General features: G+C 34.3%; 1 protein-coding gene across 1 annotated transcript in view; it reads left to right on the forward strand.

The window, feature by feature from the left end:
• The window catches only part of LOC140652642 (formin), a 153940-nt gene that overhangs the window by 35545 nt on the left and 101239 nt on the right, over positions 1–17156 (forward strand). The window contains exon 4 of the mRNA XM_072863665.1: positions 14760–15556. Coding sequence (XP_072719766.1) covers positions 14760–15556 — 797 coding nt within the window. The remainder of the gene's footprint in view (positions 1–14759; positions 15557–17156) is intronic.

Raw genomic sequence — 17156 nt, forward strand, 5'->3', positions numbered from 1 at the left:
GGATCTGGGCATCACGATACAGGTTTTACTTAAAAGTGGACAATTTCCCCCAGAATATGTATCCTAGAATTAATGCAGTCTATTCAGTATTTGATTTTATTTTTGTTGGTCAGTGAGTAATACCCTCCCTTGTTTATTAACCAAAATATGATCTGAATATAGGTAGTTTCGTTACGGATTTTTCAGTGTCACAAGTTTTAGTTTGTCAGGTTGTTTCATATGGATAAATTGGATTTTACAATATGTATTCAGATAGGCCTGTATTATTATTATTTGTATTTTATGCACAGAGACCTATGGTATAACAAATTTATTGGGATGCTTACGTTTGCATATATGTTCACATCACAGTTCATTTTTAACTTACCTTGCAACTATAAGTTGGATCCCAGAATCTAAAGATAGTTGCTTAGAAAATAAGGTGTATCATTGGTTACCACTTGAGAAACACTGACTAAAATGACTTGTGACTCATCTTGCAGGAACTTTGCAGTTTGAGCAACTATAGAATCTGCTTTTCCAGGTCAGCATTATCATGCCTTTACTCTAATACTGTTGTGTCTCTTCCTGAGGTTCCATGCTTTGTTCGTTATATACCTTTCAACTTCAGCACACGTAATGCAGAAGTCTTAAAAGCTTGCAGCTTTTTCATAATACTCTTTTTAATTATAGTCTGGAATAACTCCCATCATGTTCACCAAATGAGATACTGGTTCTGTCGAAGAGAAAGTTTCTGTGTTGCTGCACTACATGGAACCATTGATGGAGAGGGAGAAAATTAAGGTTGATCTGGCAACCACACTTGTAATTTTCCCTTTTGAGTAATCGGCCAAGGTAGTTTTTTTAACACATTTTTATGTGTGCAATATTTTCTTCAAATTCTGTAATGGGAACATCTAGAATAATGTGATGATGCATAATTAGCATGTGGTATACATTAGTTTAAAGGAGGTATGTCTTTTACACAATTACAGAGTCATTTCCATAATTGATGTTATACTTCTCTTTAGCCAGGTAGAATCTCTGGAGTTCATAAACTGTATCTTAGATAAGTATACTGGTATCTTTATCTGCTAAGTGTAGCATAAACATCTCTACAATGTGAAAAAGAAGACCAGTTATAAACACAGTGTTGGGTTTTCTTCTAAATGTTACCTGATGATTGGCGAATATTTAAAGACTGTCTTCTGTTTTTACCACTAAAGTTTATGATAGTATCTGCAGAATTGGAAGCTTCCTAGTTAAACTAAGATGGAAGTCTTGAAGGATAACCTTGTGTGTGTAGGATCTCCTCATATATGTCGCCTTGACAAGGATAGCTACAGTTTGAATTTTCTCTTTAATCATTATAATTGAGACAAGTATAATATTGTCAATATGAAAAAATCTTTTCTGTAATGAAGTTGTGGGGAAAGGAATAGAAATTTTTTTTGTCTTTCCATAGGAAGTGTGTAACTTAATGAAAACAGTTGTTTTCTGAATGTGAAGCTGAATGTGAAATTAACCTCTGCCTTCATTTCCTTTGCTATAGAGAAAGAGGTAGTATTTTTTTGTAGTATAATATATTTTATGTTGAAGGAAGGACTGTTTCACCAAGCAATCCATTTGTTTTGACGTGTTGAGGTCCCTCTCTATAACACGAGGCACGTGATAATTGTAAGCATCAGAGAATTACTCTTTTAGGTGACTATATTCCTTAAAGTAAAATTGAACCTCTGTTGTTATTTTGATATTTAGTGTCAAAAAGGCCCCAGAAAATTAATTTCCCTCCATAGCTAGGAAGTGAATGGCTTGCTACACCTCAAAATCTTTTAGTGGTTTTCATTGCACGTGTGGACTCTCTTATTTATTGATGGAGAGGCTAGTCATCTCCTCAGTGTAGGTATTCTTAGAATTTTTAGACAAAAATTATGTTCATACAGAATGAAAATCTTCAGTTTCTAAAAGCGTAGAGTTACTTTATTCTCATAGCAAACTCATAGCACTATTTTGCTGAATATTTCCTATTGAAAAGTAGTATTCATTGTTGCCCATTATCCTTCTATAGATATATAACTTTATCTTTGCTTACTGTTTTCCATGTGCTGTACTTACACTGCTTTTTGCTTCGCCTTTTGCTTCAACCAAATCATTGGTTGCAACTTAGCAGAACGTGATATATATCATTACTTTCCTATGTAGTTACAAAGCTTTGTTATAATGGCCTAATCTTGGAGTCTGGTTGCCAAAGAAATTAGTTCTTTATATTGTGAAGCAATGTTGACAGTAAACTCCCCTTTCCTCTCCACCCCCTCCCCAAAGAAAAGGAAGAAAAGAGAAGAAAAACAAGGTTGCATTACAATTCTGGCAACATCAGCCACACTAATAAAATCAAATTCAATGTTGTTTTACGACTTTGAATTTATGTGACTGCACAGGATCAAAGGATTTGTATCCCACTGGACTGCAAGGTCTATAGTTCATGGCAAAAAACCTCATCAAAAAGAACATTTTAGTAGTAAGGCTTTTCATTTTAATCAGCCACAGTAATAAAAAAGCTGTTAGGTGTCCAAAAACATTCTCCCAAGATCAGAGACAACTTGCTCTCTACTACAATCAGTTTTCTTATTGGATCCATACTGCCTCTGTAGTTTTTGTCACTGAAACTTCATCTTCCACTCGTTTTCAGCCATTTTTTGCATTGTTTTCACATTTTACGTGCCAAATCATTATATGTATCAGTAAAAGTAATGATTCGTATGATTTCCCTGGCAAATGAGAAATACTGTAACTTCTTTAAAATAAATTGCCATCAAAACAAGTGATTAACTAAAATAGAATTTTAAATACCGGTCTATATTTTTATATATTGTATTTTAAGATATTTGAATAGCAATAATTTATTTTGTTTTCTCCTTGGGTATAATCTTTTGAACACCACCACAAAGCATAGGTGTTAGTATTTTTGGATCTATACAGACATAGTAACCTAGGCTGTCCTAAGATTTAAGGTAGCAGCTGCAAGTGAGAAACAGAATAGGGAAGTAACTACAATGTTTGTGATAGGAAAGGCTGTTGTTATCCTGTTTGGATTCTGCATGTCAAATTTTCGTGGTCCTAGTTCAATAAGAGTTTGAAATGAATTTTTAACATATCGTGTGGTTTCATTCTTTAATTAGCTTGGCCTCAGAAAAGTTGTATGCAGTATATCATTTACATTTATTGATGTGTTGCATGCTGAATTGCCTCATTCCATTCTGCAGAATTTAAATGTTTAACAGAGTTTAACAATATGTAGAGATTTTACCAATGAAATTGTCCATGAAAATATCAGTTTTCCTTGAAATTTACAGGTAGGTCTCAATTTAGCTGGCTACCCCTTTTTTACAAACTGTGTAAGATTTATTTTTCCTAGCATAAGCCAGCTTACATTTGGGAATAATCAACATGTGGTCACTTTCTGCAAGGATCTCTCCCTTTCTGCATGGCATGACATGTCTTGGGTGTTACATGCCCTCTTGTAGCTGCTGTACACTACTTACTTACAAAATTCTAGTGGGTGTGGTATTCCCTTCTCACTGCTTCCTGAGATACATGCAGGCTTATATTGGTTTTTGTCAGTTGGATATTTTCATGATTTTATTCTTTTTAAAAACATTCATTCAAACAAACAGAAACTTTAGTATTAGTGGGAATTTTATAAGTTACCTACCAAACATATAAAATCTACATAAAATGCTAAATTATCTGCTGTTAATATTTATTCATTAATAACCTGAAATTTACCTCTTTAAGCACATGTTAACAGTTGGCTTTATTAAATAATATTTAGTCTAGTTTTTTAGAGGTGCTATCATTTATCTCAAGGGATCACCTTGCTCAGCAAATGTGCCTGTGGCAAGAAGTTAGTGAATCCAAGGCATTGATAATTTTCTGCTTTATATATATATATATCAGATTCAAGAAGGATTTAGATTCCAGTGAGATTTCTCTGTGGGCACAGAGATGCCACAGTAGAGTACATCACTTACCAGGTGCTAAAGTTGACATAACAAGATCCATAAATGTGGAGTATGCTGTGGAGTACAATGAACATTATTAGAGATATTTTTCCATATATTGGAATTCATAATGTTTGCAGGATTTTGAGAGATTACCAAGAAATTTCAAGGACACATCAAGGGTTCTATCTGGGTGTTTGATTAGAAGTTACAGAGAAGGGGAGGGATTTACTTTTAATAAGACGGTTCATCTGAGTAAAGTTACATGTAAATAGGACAGCTATAGAAAAGCAAGGACTAGCGATGAGCTGTTGTGAGCTATGTACTGTATAACAAAATTCTCCAAGTGAGTTAATTTGTGTAATCTAAAATGGTTGGATGGTAATTATTAACAGGGAAAGGACTGAGGGCAGGATATGTATATGTGCAGGAAACAAAACCTACATTAATGTAATTTTACAGAAACGTTTACAGAGCCGACACAAGGCAATCAGGATGAGGAAAGCAAACTTTAAGGCAACCTGGAAATCACTCTGTAAGCAGCATGGAAAAGAGGACAGAACATTAAGGGAGAATCAAAGGTCCACAAACAGCTGGAAGAGGAAATGCTGAAGCTTAGAAGAATATAGGACTGTGTGCAGTCCATAGTGCAAGGGGTGGTTTGTATCTTGTCTGGAATAGTCCCTTGAAATACACGGTCCTGGTCAGAAAACAGCTACAGAGTCCTTATGTCATAGATCTGCTTTGCCTGGCTATTCATACTCTTCCTATAGTGACAAAAACGGAGGTGTGTTTGTTACCTTTATGCTTACACAGTCACTGAAAGCTTAGCACTAGTGTGAAAGAATGAGCTGATTCAATTCCTGCTACCACTATACTCCATTGTCAGCAGACTTAATAAGTTCCAGTTGTGGATTTTTTTTTTTAAACTTATGGTACATATTTAAAACAAAACAAAACAACAAAACCCCAGCTATTTCTTATTTATTGTCTTTATAGAGCCACTGGACTCGATATGTACAAATGCACTGGCCAAAAGCTTGCAAATCTTTTGACATGCACTTCTTGTTGGAGACAGGCACACAGGCTTTGCAACTGGAAGGGTGGTAGCCTGGCTATTACTGATTCTGGGTCTTGGAAAATGGTGAAGAGGAAGAAGAGAAGACAGAAAGCATACATAAGGAATCAAATTGCTAAAGAATGGGATTTAATTTAGGAGAAGAATAATTTTATAGTAATATAGTAAAACTGAAGGGTGACAACAAGCCTATAATGAATATAGTCATTTCAGTGACACATTTCCCATGTAGTATACAGTTGAATATGCATAGAAGACGAAATAGGAAAGACGAAGAGAAAATCAGCACTGGGAATTGCTAGGAAATGAGTTTAAGGAGCAAAGCAAAGGGGTAATACAACTGACATACAATACAGAGGGACGAGAGTGAAGAGTAGCTGAAGATGTTAATAAATGTTTATTAATTTTGTATGCAGAACTGAGTCTATAGAAAAGAAGTATTCAAAATGTGTTAAAAGTGCAAACTAATTCCGAAGTGGCATGAAGAACATGTTACTGGCTACATCAAGAATAGTTTTGACTGAAACTGGAACAATGAATTGGAAGAATATTAGAAACATATAAACGTACAAGAAAATGTAAGAATATGTTAATTTAAATACTCACTATAAAAATGCCATGCTTGATTTGAATGTTTTTGTAGTAGAGAGAGTAGATATTATTATGTTAATACCTTCAGTTTCTCATTGATTTTCTGTATTCTGAGAAGTGCTGTTTGCTGGTTTTGAAATTTTTCTAACAAGTAAGAAAATACCAGAAGTAACAGCAGATGGAGTACAAAACATAATGCATTTCTCAAAAATCATTTTTCCTTAGGTTGCCTTTAAATACCTACTTCTATTGAGTGTATTACTTTCTCATATATTCATTCAGTTGTTGATTTACCTGTTTGGTTTTTTGAAGCTGATCTTGGTTAGATGGTGTTACTTCCAGGCACGACAAGGAAAAAGATGAAATGAAGTGTATCATACCAATTATTTCAGTACAATCAAAAAGGTGAGAGAGGGAAGAAGTAATAAAACGTCTTTACCATCTCCTTCCCTTTATACCACTCTAGAAATACAAGGTTTTGTTTTATTTCGTATTCATCTGGATTGGTGGCATAGGAAGGAGAAATTCATGAGTGAATTCAAAATTCCAGGTTGATAGCGTTACTTTGTTCTTTCTGGTAGATAATTTACACATCTCGTGCAGTTATACCGACAATCCTTTTTTACATTAGTCAGACCTTCAGATAGTATAAATACAAGTCTTATAAAGGCTGGACATGTTAACTGCATTAAGCTTTCTGTCTTTTGTTACACTTTCTCTAACAACTTCCTTAAGCTCACAGTAATATGCATTTTATAATGAAACAGAGCTTTTCACAACTTCACTCGTTATATGAATATGCATTGTTTAAATATAGCAATCCATCTGTTAAGTATGGCTGTAAAATATTAAGTAAGGAAGTAAGTTATTATGGAAGATGCATTCTGAGCCATTCTAAATGTGTAACTGATATACTTAAATACTTAATTATTAAAATTCTTAATATAGGATATACAACTTGATCATCTAGGTTTCCTTTTCATAAATAGAGATTTTTACTATTCTATTTTAAATAGTCAAGCTATTAAAGATCTGCTTTGGTTTTTGGATGCTTAATGATATTTGGCATGTCAAAATGCAATTTAATTACAGTGTTCAATAATTATGCAACTTAGTTGTTGGAAGATTAATATCTTTTTTTTTTTTAATGTGTAAACAAATAGCTACATGCTTGGTGTCTGTTGACAGGTTTTACTTAAATGTAATAAACTGAGATTTGGGACCTCTTCATAATATGTCCTTGTAGAAATGGTAATTGTTCAAAGAATCACAAATCAATTTTTACAAGTAATTGCAGGTGTTGTTAAATCAGAAGCTGTATTTCATAACATATCAAACATGATATATATTTTCACAGTAAATATTTAAATTATCAAACTTGAAGTGAATTAGTGCTTAAAATGTTATGTGAATTTTAAGCCACCAGTAGTCCTATATATAAATAATTATGCACATGATATTTTTTTAAAAAATCTGTATGTAACTGGGTGTATTTTAATGATGTGCTATACCAATAATTTTGTACTCCAAAATTACTGTCTATAAGGCTGTATTTCTTTCTCAACTACCCAAATGCCAATAATTGTTAAATAACTAAGTATTCAAAAATATATAGAAAAACAATGTTCTGTATACCCGCTATGGTCAAATTTCCTCCCAACTACTTTTGCTACATTTCCTCTATAAAACTACATATTTAATATTTTTAAATTAGAAGGAGAATTGGGTTCTGTGTAGATAGCCTATACAAATATTTAGAGTTCTGGGAATGTTTGAGAATGGTCAATCATTTAGCTTACTTTTTTACTATAAGGTGTAAGAATAATCCTTACTGTGTACCCTTGAAAATGGTGATATACCATATGTAACTGATTATATTTGTTGAGGTATTTGTTAGAGAGGAATTTTGATTTTTATGTAAATTGGCACAGGTTTAATTTTTTTTCATTGAGAAATCCTTTGCTAAATCTCTGATTGTTGTTAAAATTTAAAACAAATGTATGTTTTTTCAATGAAAGAGATGTAACAAAAAAGGACCTTTTTTTTTTGTCAACACAATACAAGAATAAAAAGTGTGAGCTCTTCCAAAAACTGAAGATGAAATTACTTAGAATGAACAAAACCAAAAAGTCAGAGGCTGTCTGTGAAAAATGTGTTTTTCCTCTCTTTTCTATGCACAGTACTTTGATGGCCAAAATACTATTAAGAAAAAAAAGCTGTAAAGTCTATAAAAATATTTTTCATTGGCAACTCAATAATTCTTATCTTTTTTTTCTTTTTTATTTTCTTCTGTTTTTTTTTAACCCCCCTCCCCAGCATTCCACTTCTAGAAACCATATCCGTAGATACTTTGTGTCTTCTTTGTTCCCATTTTTTTTCATTTTCATGGCTTGGCATAAGTAACTAATTAGATGTAACAATCAGTGTATAAAGTCAGAGAAGGGAATAAAATCAAGCTCACTTTCTCTCTACTATGTTGTTTTTCCAGGCTAATGAGAGTAAAAACTAGTAAAAGTGTGTGTTTCTCAGTTAAAGAAGAGGTCTGTCTCTGATATATATAGAACAGCTTGTTCATTAAAGACGTGCCATTTTTACACAGTCGCTTTTCAGAGTAGCATTGCACTGTAAACACTAGTGAAAAAATATTATGCATTAACAGTGAAGCATTAACTTGCTAGTTTCAAAGCAAAAGTTCTGCATATTGCTTGCTCTAAACAGTGTTTTAGAGAACTTATTTTTTATGTCTTACTGTTACACTTCTCGGGATTTTTTTAAACATTTATGGTGCAAATAAATCTTGACTAATAACAAGCCAGCAAATTATTTTTGAAAGTAGATTGCTGCAGAGATTTATGGTTTCCTCATATTCATCCATACAAATTGTTCTAAAACTTTTCATATCAGAGCAATTCTATGTCATGGTTAGAAAGTCTTTGTCCATATAAAATCACATTATATAAAACAGTAACACAAGAAATATTCTGGAGTTGACTGCATTTAATTAACTATATAGACTATAATTGACTATACCGACTGTATCAAATGAGGCTGTAATCTCTGTCACCTATCAGTGCACAGAGAAAAGTGCACAATGCAGAAATAAGTGCACAATGTCAATCCACATTATCATTTCAAAGACATTAGACAACCTGTAGGTTACGTTCTGAATAAGAGGGATTTAGTCTTTTTCTTTTGTGATTAATTATATGCTTTGTCATCTGAAACTATAATGGTTAATGGAATTACGGTACACTGATTCAATTTTGGGGCTTTTTCTTCCTTTCAACATATGCTTCATATGTTCCTGAGTCTCACGGGACCAAGGCTGAGCTGCCAGCATTATTTCAGAAAATATATCTTGCCTTTTTTCTCTGTGTCGTGTTAAGTCATTTAGCAGGTGCAAAAAGGAAGTCACTGGAGTCATATGGCAGAGGGCTGGGTGTAAGGGGAAAAGACATGAGGACATCAGAAAGCCATTCCAAAAACTCTTCTTATTTTCCAGGTTGCAGTGTATCAATATTTTGGATATTTGCATAATCATCTTTGTATCATAGCAATATCATGTATTTTAGTAAGAGGGGTGATTTTTTTTTTTGTTAGGGGTAGCTTTTATTTAGGGGTGCACATTCCAATGACAGATACCAGACAAACCTTGAGAAATTAAATAAACTAATTTGTGAATACAGCTGTACTGGTGAGGCTTGAATAGCAAATAGACATGGACCTTATTTAGTCAGAATCAGAGGTGCAAAAACTCTGAAATCTGTGTTCCAAGCAAGGGCAGATTTGGAAGCAAAAGACTTATCAGGGAGAGGGATAGACCGAACTGCCTATTTATTCAGCCTCTTCAAAATGGATATTGGGTGGAAGCAGAGAGCCTATGGAAGAATGGAAAAAGAGGTACATCAGCCAGGAAGGCTAGTTTTAGACGTCAGAAAAGCATAGAATTAAAAGGACAGTTGACAACACTCAAGCTGAATTACATCTTGCAAAGCAAATTTAAGGGTACAGTGGAAGTATTCTTCAGCAATAGAAACAGAAAAAACTTAAGGAAGCAAGGGGGGTGTTATCCAGTACGGGTGAAGCAATGTAGATCGAACCTAGAAAATTAATACTGAATGAGCTGCCCCAGATTTCAATAGCAGCGATCATGAACACAGGGACAGCATTTTTCTTAAACTGAACATACGCACAGCTTTTAGTAGCTGAACAGAGCACAAGGATTACTTTTTTGCATATGACATTTCTATTTATATAGTCTAATATGGAGTTGTTGACTCATGATCAGTTTGTGATACGCTGTCCTTCACAGATCCTTTTCAGTGCTATGTCAGTCCCTTCAGTGCTATGTACGCTGCAGTTCTCTTTTTTGAGTCGCAGTGTGTCTTTTCAGACCGCTTCCTTGTCTGATAAAATTATTATGAATTCTGAATTCTAACAGTGTTCTTCAGCATACTAGCATAGCATTATTTGCATATTTAATATTGACAATGAATGCAAGAAAGATTGTACCAAGGTAAAGCAATTTTTTTCAGTAGCATATTGCTGGGTGGATTAGGCTTAAGATACTCAGGAGGTACTTTCAAATTTATGATTGAAATCTCATTTCAGCACATTAGGGCTCTTACAGTACATTTATTTATATATTTCTATTTTCTTTCGAGCTGGCAATATAAAGGGGAAATAGTAATAAGGTTTTATTGAAATGTACCTGCCTCTAATCTGGTATTTGTAACAGTAATCTGGAGAAAATATATCTACTGTCATGGAAATTTAGGCAGCTGTAAGAATAAATTTTGTGTGTGTGTGTACAGGAGAGAGAGGAATATGTAATAAAATCTAGATAATGTCACTGACTGGCTGGCAAGAGTCATTGACACGACAAGCCAGAGATCCTCTACATGCCAAGGCCTGAGGGTTTGATTTTATATACTCTCTGAAACAGTGGATTAATGCTGCAAGAAAGTGAAATGGTCAGGGAAGTAGAAAAATGTGTTCCTTGCACTAGTTTGCTGAGTGCAATCTACATATACAATCCCAATTTCTTATATGAGTGGTGTTGAAAAGCAGGCAACCAGGCTTCTAAACAAGTTACCAGAGTGGCAAATGCATTTTTCAAATGAAAAAAATTGTTATCCTATATATATAAAACATGCTGATGAACATCTCCCAAATTGTTCTTTGTAGTGTCTTGCTTTCAATTTATACGGAAATTTATAGACATTTTACTCTGATAGGATTCCAGATCCTCTACCCTTCTTCAGGAATAAATCATGTTCACTCATGCTGCATAGGGTGGCTTTCTAAGCTTTAGTTTCCAGCCTTCTTCCCATATCTTCTGTCCCTCCAGCCTTCTTCCCACACCTTCCCTCCCTCAGACATCTTGTTTCCTGCTGATTTTTTTTTTTCCCATTTCATTCTCCTTAAAATAGCTGTGACCAAACTATTATATCCTGATGGTAGCCTTTGGTCATTGTTCATCTTAACAGCAGTTCCCAAAGACTAGGAATCTGGTGCATGACGTGCCATGAAAACAGACTCAGTATATTGCCAACATGATAGTAATAATTGCTGACATGATTCAGTAGCAACATATGAATAATTTGAACTGTATCTATCCAACTGAATAATGTGAACTGTATCTATTCAAGTCCCTGTAGATTTGTAAAAAACCTTTGGTTCCCATTTAGATGAAAACAGTATTTTAACTGGAAAGGTTGTGCACAAGTGCTTCTAACACTAATTTCTATTCAATGAAATGTGTCTGTGTTCACGTTATATTTTTAATATTTCAGGATGCTGGCGACAGCATATAGTATAAAAGTAATTTTGATTGATTTATTTCCCACTTGAAATTGTGAGATGGAAATAGTTCTATTATATTCCATTTCAGTATGTTAGATTTGGTTATAATAATGTAAAGTATAAAAAGATTCCATTGTTCCTATCCTTTCTTTTATGAATTGTAAGAAAGAAAAGATTTGCCTGGATACATACTCTATCACCAATTGCTATAGCAAAATTTAGTGACCTATCTTTATAATAAGAATCCTAACTATAAATTTGATGTATAATGCATCAGAAGAAGGATTCGAAACTAATACAAATTCCACAAGTTCTAAAGAACAACTCATTTTTAAAGTAAAAAAAATCATCTTGCATAATGAATGGTTGTATTGACAAAAAGGTTGCATCAAAATTTATTTTAGTTTAAACTTAGTTTAATTTAATTAATTTTAGTTAATTTAGTTTTAGTTTGAGTTCTCCATAGACTCCTTTGAGATTTGTATATTAAGGTCTAGTGATTACCAGTAAGTATTCTGCAGCCTGAATTCTGAGATTTCATCCTAATAGGCAGTACCATGTAAAAAGTTTTAAGCCACAGACAAGTGAAAATTGTAATTTTTTAAAAAATTATTTTTAGTTATTGACTCACTTTCAGGAGTCAAAAGTGCCTACGTTTAGTACACACTGGTTTTCTTTATTATTTAATACTGCATGTTGGTAAGGTATCTAACTAGTCCTTAGTGGTATAATAAGGGAAATGTAATAGACTTTACACGTACTTGTCATAGTACATGACAGAAAGAGAATGTTTAAATTCTACCTGTGTGAAAAGACTGGATGCTGTTTGATCTCCATTTGATTCATTATAAGATTTTAGAGCATTTCATCTCTTTTGAAGAAATATTTGCCAGGAAGCAGACCTTTATTAAGAATATGTATGTATTATTTATGTATATGTATAAAAATAGTACATATTAATGTATATATTCTTTAACATTTTGTTGAAAATACTATCATAGTTATGTAAACTGAAAAGATTTCAATATTACTTAATCTTATTTTGGTGAACAAGATTTGTTTTGAGATGTAAGGTAAGTGAAATAAAAACTTGTTTATGCCCTTTTATACCTTTTATATTGCAGTCAGTTGGATAACACTGATCTTTTCCATTGATAAGATGTTCAACACAGATTCCCAATGTGTCATTTCTATTAAGCCTGCTTTTCTTTTTTGTGCTTAGTAATTTTAGCTTTAATTCTTGTTTATGTTAATAATTTTATTATTTTTATTAACAGAAAATAATTTTGAAAATGTGAAAGAGTAAAAAGCAAGACAAAGCATAAAACTATCACCTCAAATGTAATTTTGAGTTTAAACCACCAATTTTATATTGTAAATTAAAGACTGAAGAGCTGTAGTTGAAAAGGTATATAGTACTAACACAGTTGCTTTCATGCCCAGTTAAATGTAATAAGTAGTTTTGTTAAATACCGTGCTTGTTTTACAGTGTGTTTTTAAGGTGACTTCAGATTTACTGCTGGGAAAATCTTTAACGTTCAAAGTAAATTGTTCTATCGGGGAGTTTTTGATGTTCAATAGGGGCAAAATGCTATGATAAACAAAATAGCTAAATTCCCTAAGGCAAACTTACTTCATTACCTCATTTATGGATTACTATGCCAAGTTTAAAAAGAAAGGTGATTGCTCTGGAGCAATTCAAATGGCAGAAAATCTTTTGATAGTTGAACTGAACTAATAGCTGAGCGACAACAAACTTTGATAGAGTAACAGTAGGAAAAGAAAAAAAGCCAAGCAAAAAGTGTTCTATTTGTTCTACATATTAGTCCTAGTTCTAGAAAACTAATAGAAATTGAGTTGTTTCCAAAACAAATCTCTGTTTGATGATCTTCGCAAGACTTTAAACTTGATTTCCTACCTTTACACTTGCTAGTTAAGAAAAGGAGCATTTTGTTTCCAATATTTTCAGATTGTTTACTTTGGACTTTATCTTAACAAATTGATTAGAATGCAAGCTGATCATACTGCTGTAAGAAATAACATATATTGTTTGCATATCTATTCAAGCTTCTTTGTATCATATCAAATTACAGTCTATGACACTACTGTGTTTGCCATCCTGAGCTACACATGCATGACTTGGATGCATATTAATTAATGCTGTGAACTATTAACTCTGACCTAATACTCAAGTTGGAATTATAAGTAGGGAGTGCTATGTTGCCACTTCTGACCAGCACTATCTGGGAATTTTTAAGTGTAAATTGCTGCGCCTGGCAGAATTTGGGAAAATCACAGCTCATTAGCTGCTTCTGTTGAAATGTTGGCTTCCCTTTGTACAGAGGTCCTGAAAGAACCACGGAAAATGCTCTTTCAGGAGTCGTTGCCTTGCAAAGAAACAAGATAACACCAGGCAGCTGCCTGATAGTATCATGGCATAACAGAAAATAGCTGGCAGGGACTTAATCATCTGGAATAGAAGTATTGGATTGGATTATTTAAAGGACATATTTCTGTGTCAAATGTTTTTTATTTTTCTGATATAAGGTAAGAAAAGTGGGGTTTTTTTCTTCCTTACTTACATATAGTCTTGAAAGATTGTTATTTCCTTCTACTTCAGTGAAATCCTCTTGATCCTCTTGGTTCTAAGATTTATTTTCCTGAATTGTAGATGAAAATATATCAGGTAGAAATGAAGTTTTAATCTAATAATAAAGATAAATTTGAAGGAGAATTTATGTGTACCTCTGTGAATTTAATTGATGAGAACACTTTTAATAGATTGAGAAAGTGCTTTAATTTGTTTATTTAATATTTTACCTGGGAGGAATTTCAACTTCTGTCGTGTTTAATCTATTTTTTAGTTCCTAACATGTTAACTACATATATGGCATATTTATGAAATGAAATAGTCAATAAAATCATGTCATTAAGTACAATACCATTTGAAAAAGGTACCTTTTTTCCTTAATGAACTATTAATTATTGCATTCAGCAATTAAAAACTAGTAAGTCTGCTTAAAGACAAAGTACAAATTAGAATTTGCTAAATTGATGTTCTGGATATTTACTCATAAAATATGTTTTGTTGAAACACACACTGCCTATATTTATTTAAAGATTAATAATTGTCCAATTATGTAATAGCTTGCAATAAAGCCATTTAGAGCTGGGAAAGTGAAGTATTTCTGTCATTGTGGTTTGCTTAAAGTAGAGCATAGTCTAAATGTGAAGATTTTTAATTACTACAAAATAAACACTTTAGAAAAATATTAGCACTAAGGGTTTTTTTTGTTATTCTGCAGTCTCAGTTTGAACTCAGGGTATTCCATATTCGTGGAGAACACGCTGTATCAACTGCTCAGCTTGAGGAAACCATTGCACATCTGAAGAATGAACTTGATAATAAATTAAACAGAAGAAATGAAAAAGCAAAGGATATTGGTGTTTCTACTGAAGATGATAACCCACCAAAGGCATACCGAAATGTATGTATACAGACTGACAGAGAAACTTTCATAAAGCCTAGTGAAGAAGAAAACAGAGCTGTGAAAAATAACCAAATAGTACCCAAAAAGCTTAATATTTCTTCTTTGTCACATAGTATTTCTGCCCAAAGTGAAAGTAAGGACAATTACAATGTACAGTCTTCAGAAAGTGTCTTATCTTGTCAACCAAAAGAAATGCTGCCTCCTCCACCTCCACCTCCACCACCACCACCACCACCTCCTCCTCCTCCCCTTCCTGATTCTTCACTACCAGGTTTAGTTCCTCCACCACCACCTTTGCCAATGGGGCCGACTTCACTGACATCTCAGTTTGGATCTGGTCCACCACTGCCACCTCCACTTTCTGAAGGCTATAGGAATTTTCAAGCACCACCACCACCACCACCACCACCACCACCACTGCCGGGGTTGGGACCTCCTGTTCCTCCTCCGCTGCCTGGATCTGGGTTACCTCCACCCCCTCCACCTCCTGGGCCTGGGTTCTTTTTTAATAGCACTTTATCTTCAAACCAAGGTCCTCGAAAACCTGCCATTGAACCTAGCCGTCCCATGAAGCCTTTGTATTGGACACGGATACAATTACAAGGCAGCAGGTAAAATATATTTATTTGGACTTACAGTTCCTATTAATAGGCCATGATACAAGGGTATGTATACTATTTAAGACTAAATAACAAAAAGTTAATGGTCTAGGAATGTGTAACAAAATCTGTGTAGAGGCATGGAATTTATATGTTTTAAGAAAAAAAATGGAATCAGTTCTAGAAGTCTAAAAATAGATCAAAAGAAATTATTTTAAGATATTAAATGTAAATTAAAATTATATGCATTATAAATGAAAATTATGTGCATTGTAACAAAAAGAAATATTTTTTTTTCCCAAAAATCCAAGTACTCCATGGACAACTCTAGTGACAGGGTGGTTCCTAGACTTCACTAAAGAGAAAAAAGGTAGCCAGGAGATTAGAAATATATATATATTATATTTTAAAATCTTAATTAGAATTAGAATTGAAATGTTAAGGTTTGGTCAGGTGCGAACTTAGAGTTCCATTTTTGCTTTCTAGTCACTTCAGGTGATACCATCTTCAGAGCACTATGATGTGTCATCCTCTATGATTCCAGTTCTAGAAACAGTTAAACTGGAACCTAACCTCTGTGTATAATTCTGTCAGAGCAGGAAAAGTAAAGCATATGTATAAATATATGCAGCTCAGGAACCTGTAGCATGAAGCATCCATTATGGAGGAGTCTCAGTACTGATAGAGACCTCTATAGTTTAAAAAAATAAATATAACAAATAAAAAAATTACCAATCTTATTGTGATTTAGTGCTGGGATAAAACGTTAGGTACGCTTGAGGGAAGGGATGCTATCCAGAGGGACCTTGACAGACTTGAGGAGTGGGCCCATGCAAACCTCATGAAGTTCAACAAGGCCAAGTGCAAGGTACTGCACCTGAGTTGGGGCAATCCCCAATATCAATACTGACTAGGGGATGAATGGATTGAGAGCAGCCCTGCAAATAAGCACTTGGAGATACTGGTGGATGAAAAATTGGACATGAGCCGTCAAAGTGATCTTGAAGCCCAGAAAGCCAACCATATCCTCAGCTGCAGTAAAAGAAGCATGGCCAGCAAGTCGAGGGAGGTGATTCTGCCCCTCTACTCTGCTCTGGCGAGACCCCACCTGGAGTACTGCATCCAGCTCTGGGGTCCCCAGTACAAGAAAGATATGGACCTGTTGGAGCGGGTCCAGAGGAGGGCCATGAAAATGATCAGAGGGCTGGAACACCTCTCCTATGAAGAAAGGCTGAGAGAGTTGGGGTTGTTTGGTCTGGAGAAGAAAAGGCTCAGGGGGGACCTTATTGCAGCCTTTCAATATATAAAGGTGGCTTATGAGAAAGATGGAGAAAGACATTTTGCCAGGGCCTGTAGTGTCAGGACAAGGGGTAATGCTTTTAAACTGAAAGGAGGTAGATTTAGATTGCATATAAGGAAGAAATTTTTTACAACATGGTTGGTGAGACACTGGAACAGGTTGCCCAGAGAAGCTGTGGATGCCCCATCATTGGAAGTCTTCAAGGTCAGGTTGGATGGGATTTTGAGCAACCTGGTCTCGTGAAAGATGTCCCTGGCCGTGGCGGGGGAGCAGGACTAGATGATCTTTAAAGATCCCTTCTGACCCAAACCG

The sequence above is a fragment of the Ciconia boyciana genome, chromosome 6 (assembly GCF_034638445.1).
Source record: "Ciconia boyciana chromosome 6, ASM3463844v1, whole genome shotgun sequence".
Lineage (NCBI taxonomy): Eukaryota > Metazoa > Chordata > Aves > Ciconiiformes > Ciconiidae > Ciconia > Ciconia boyciana.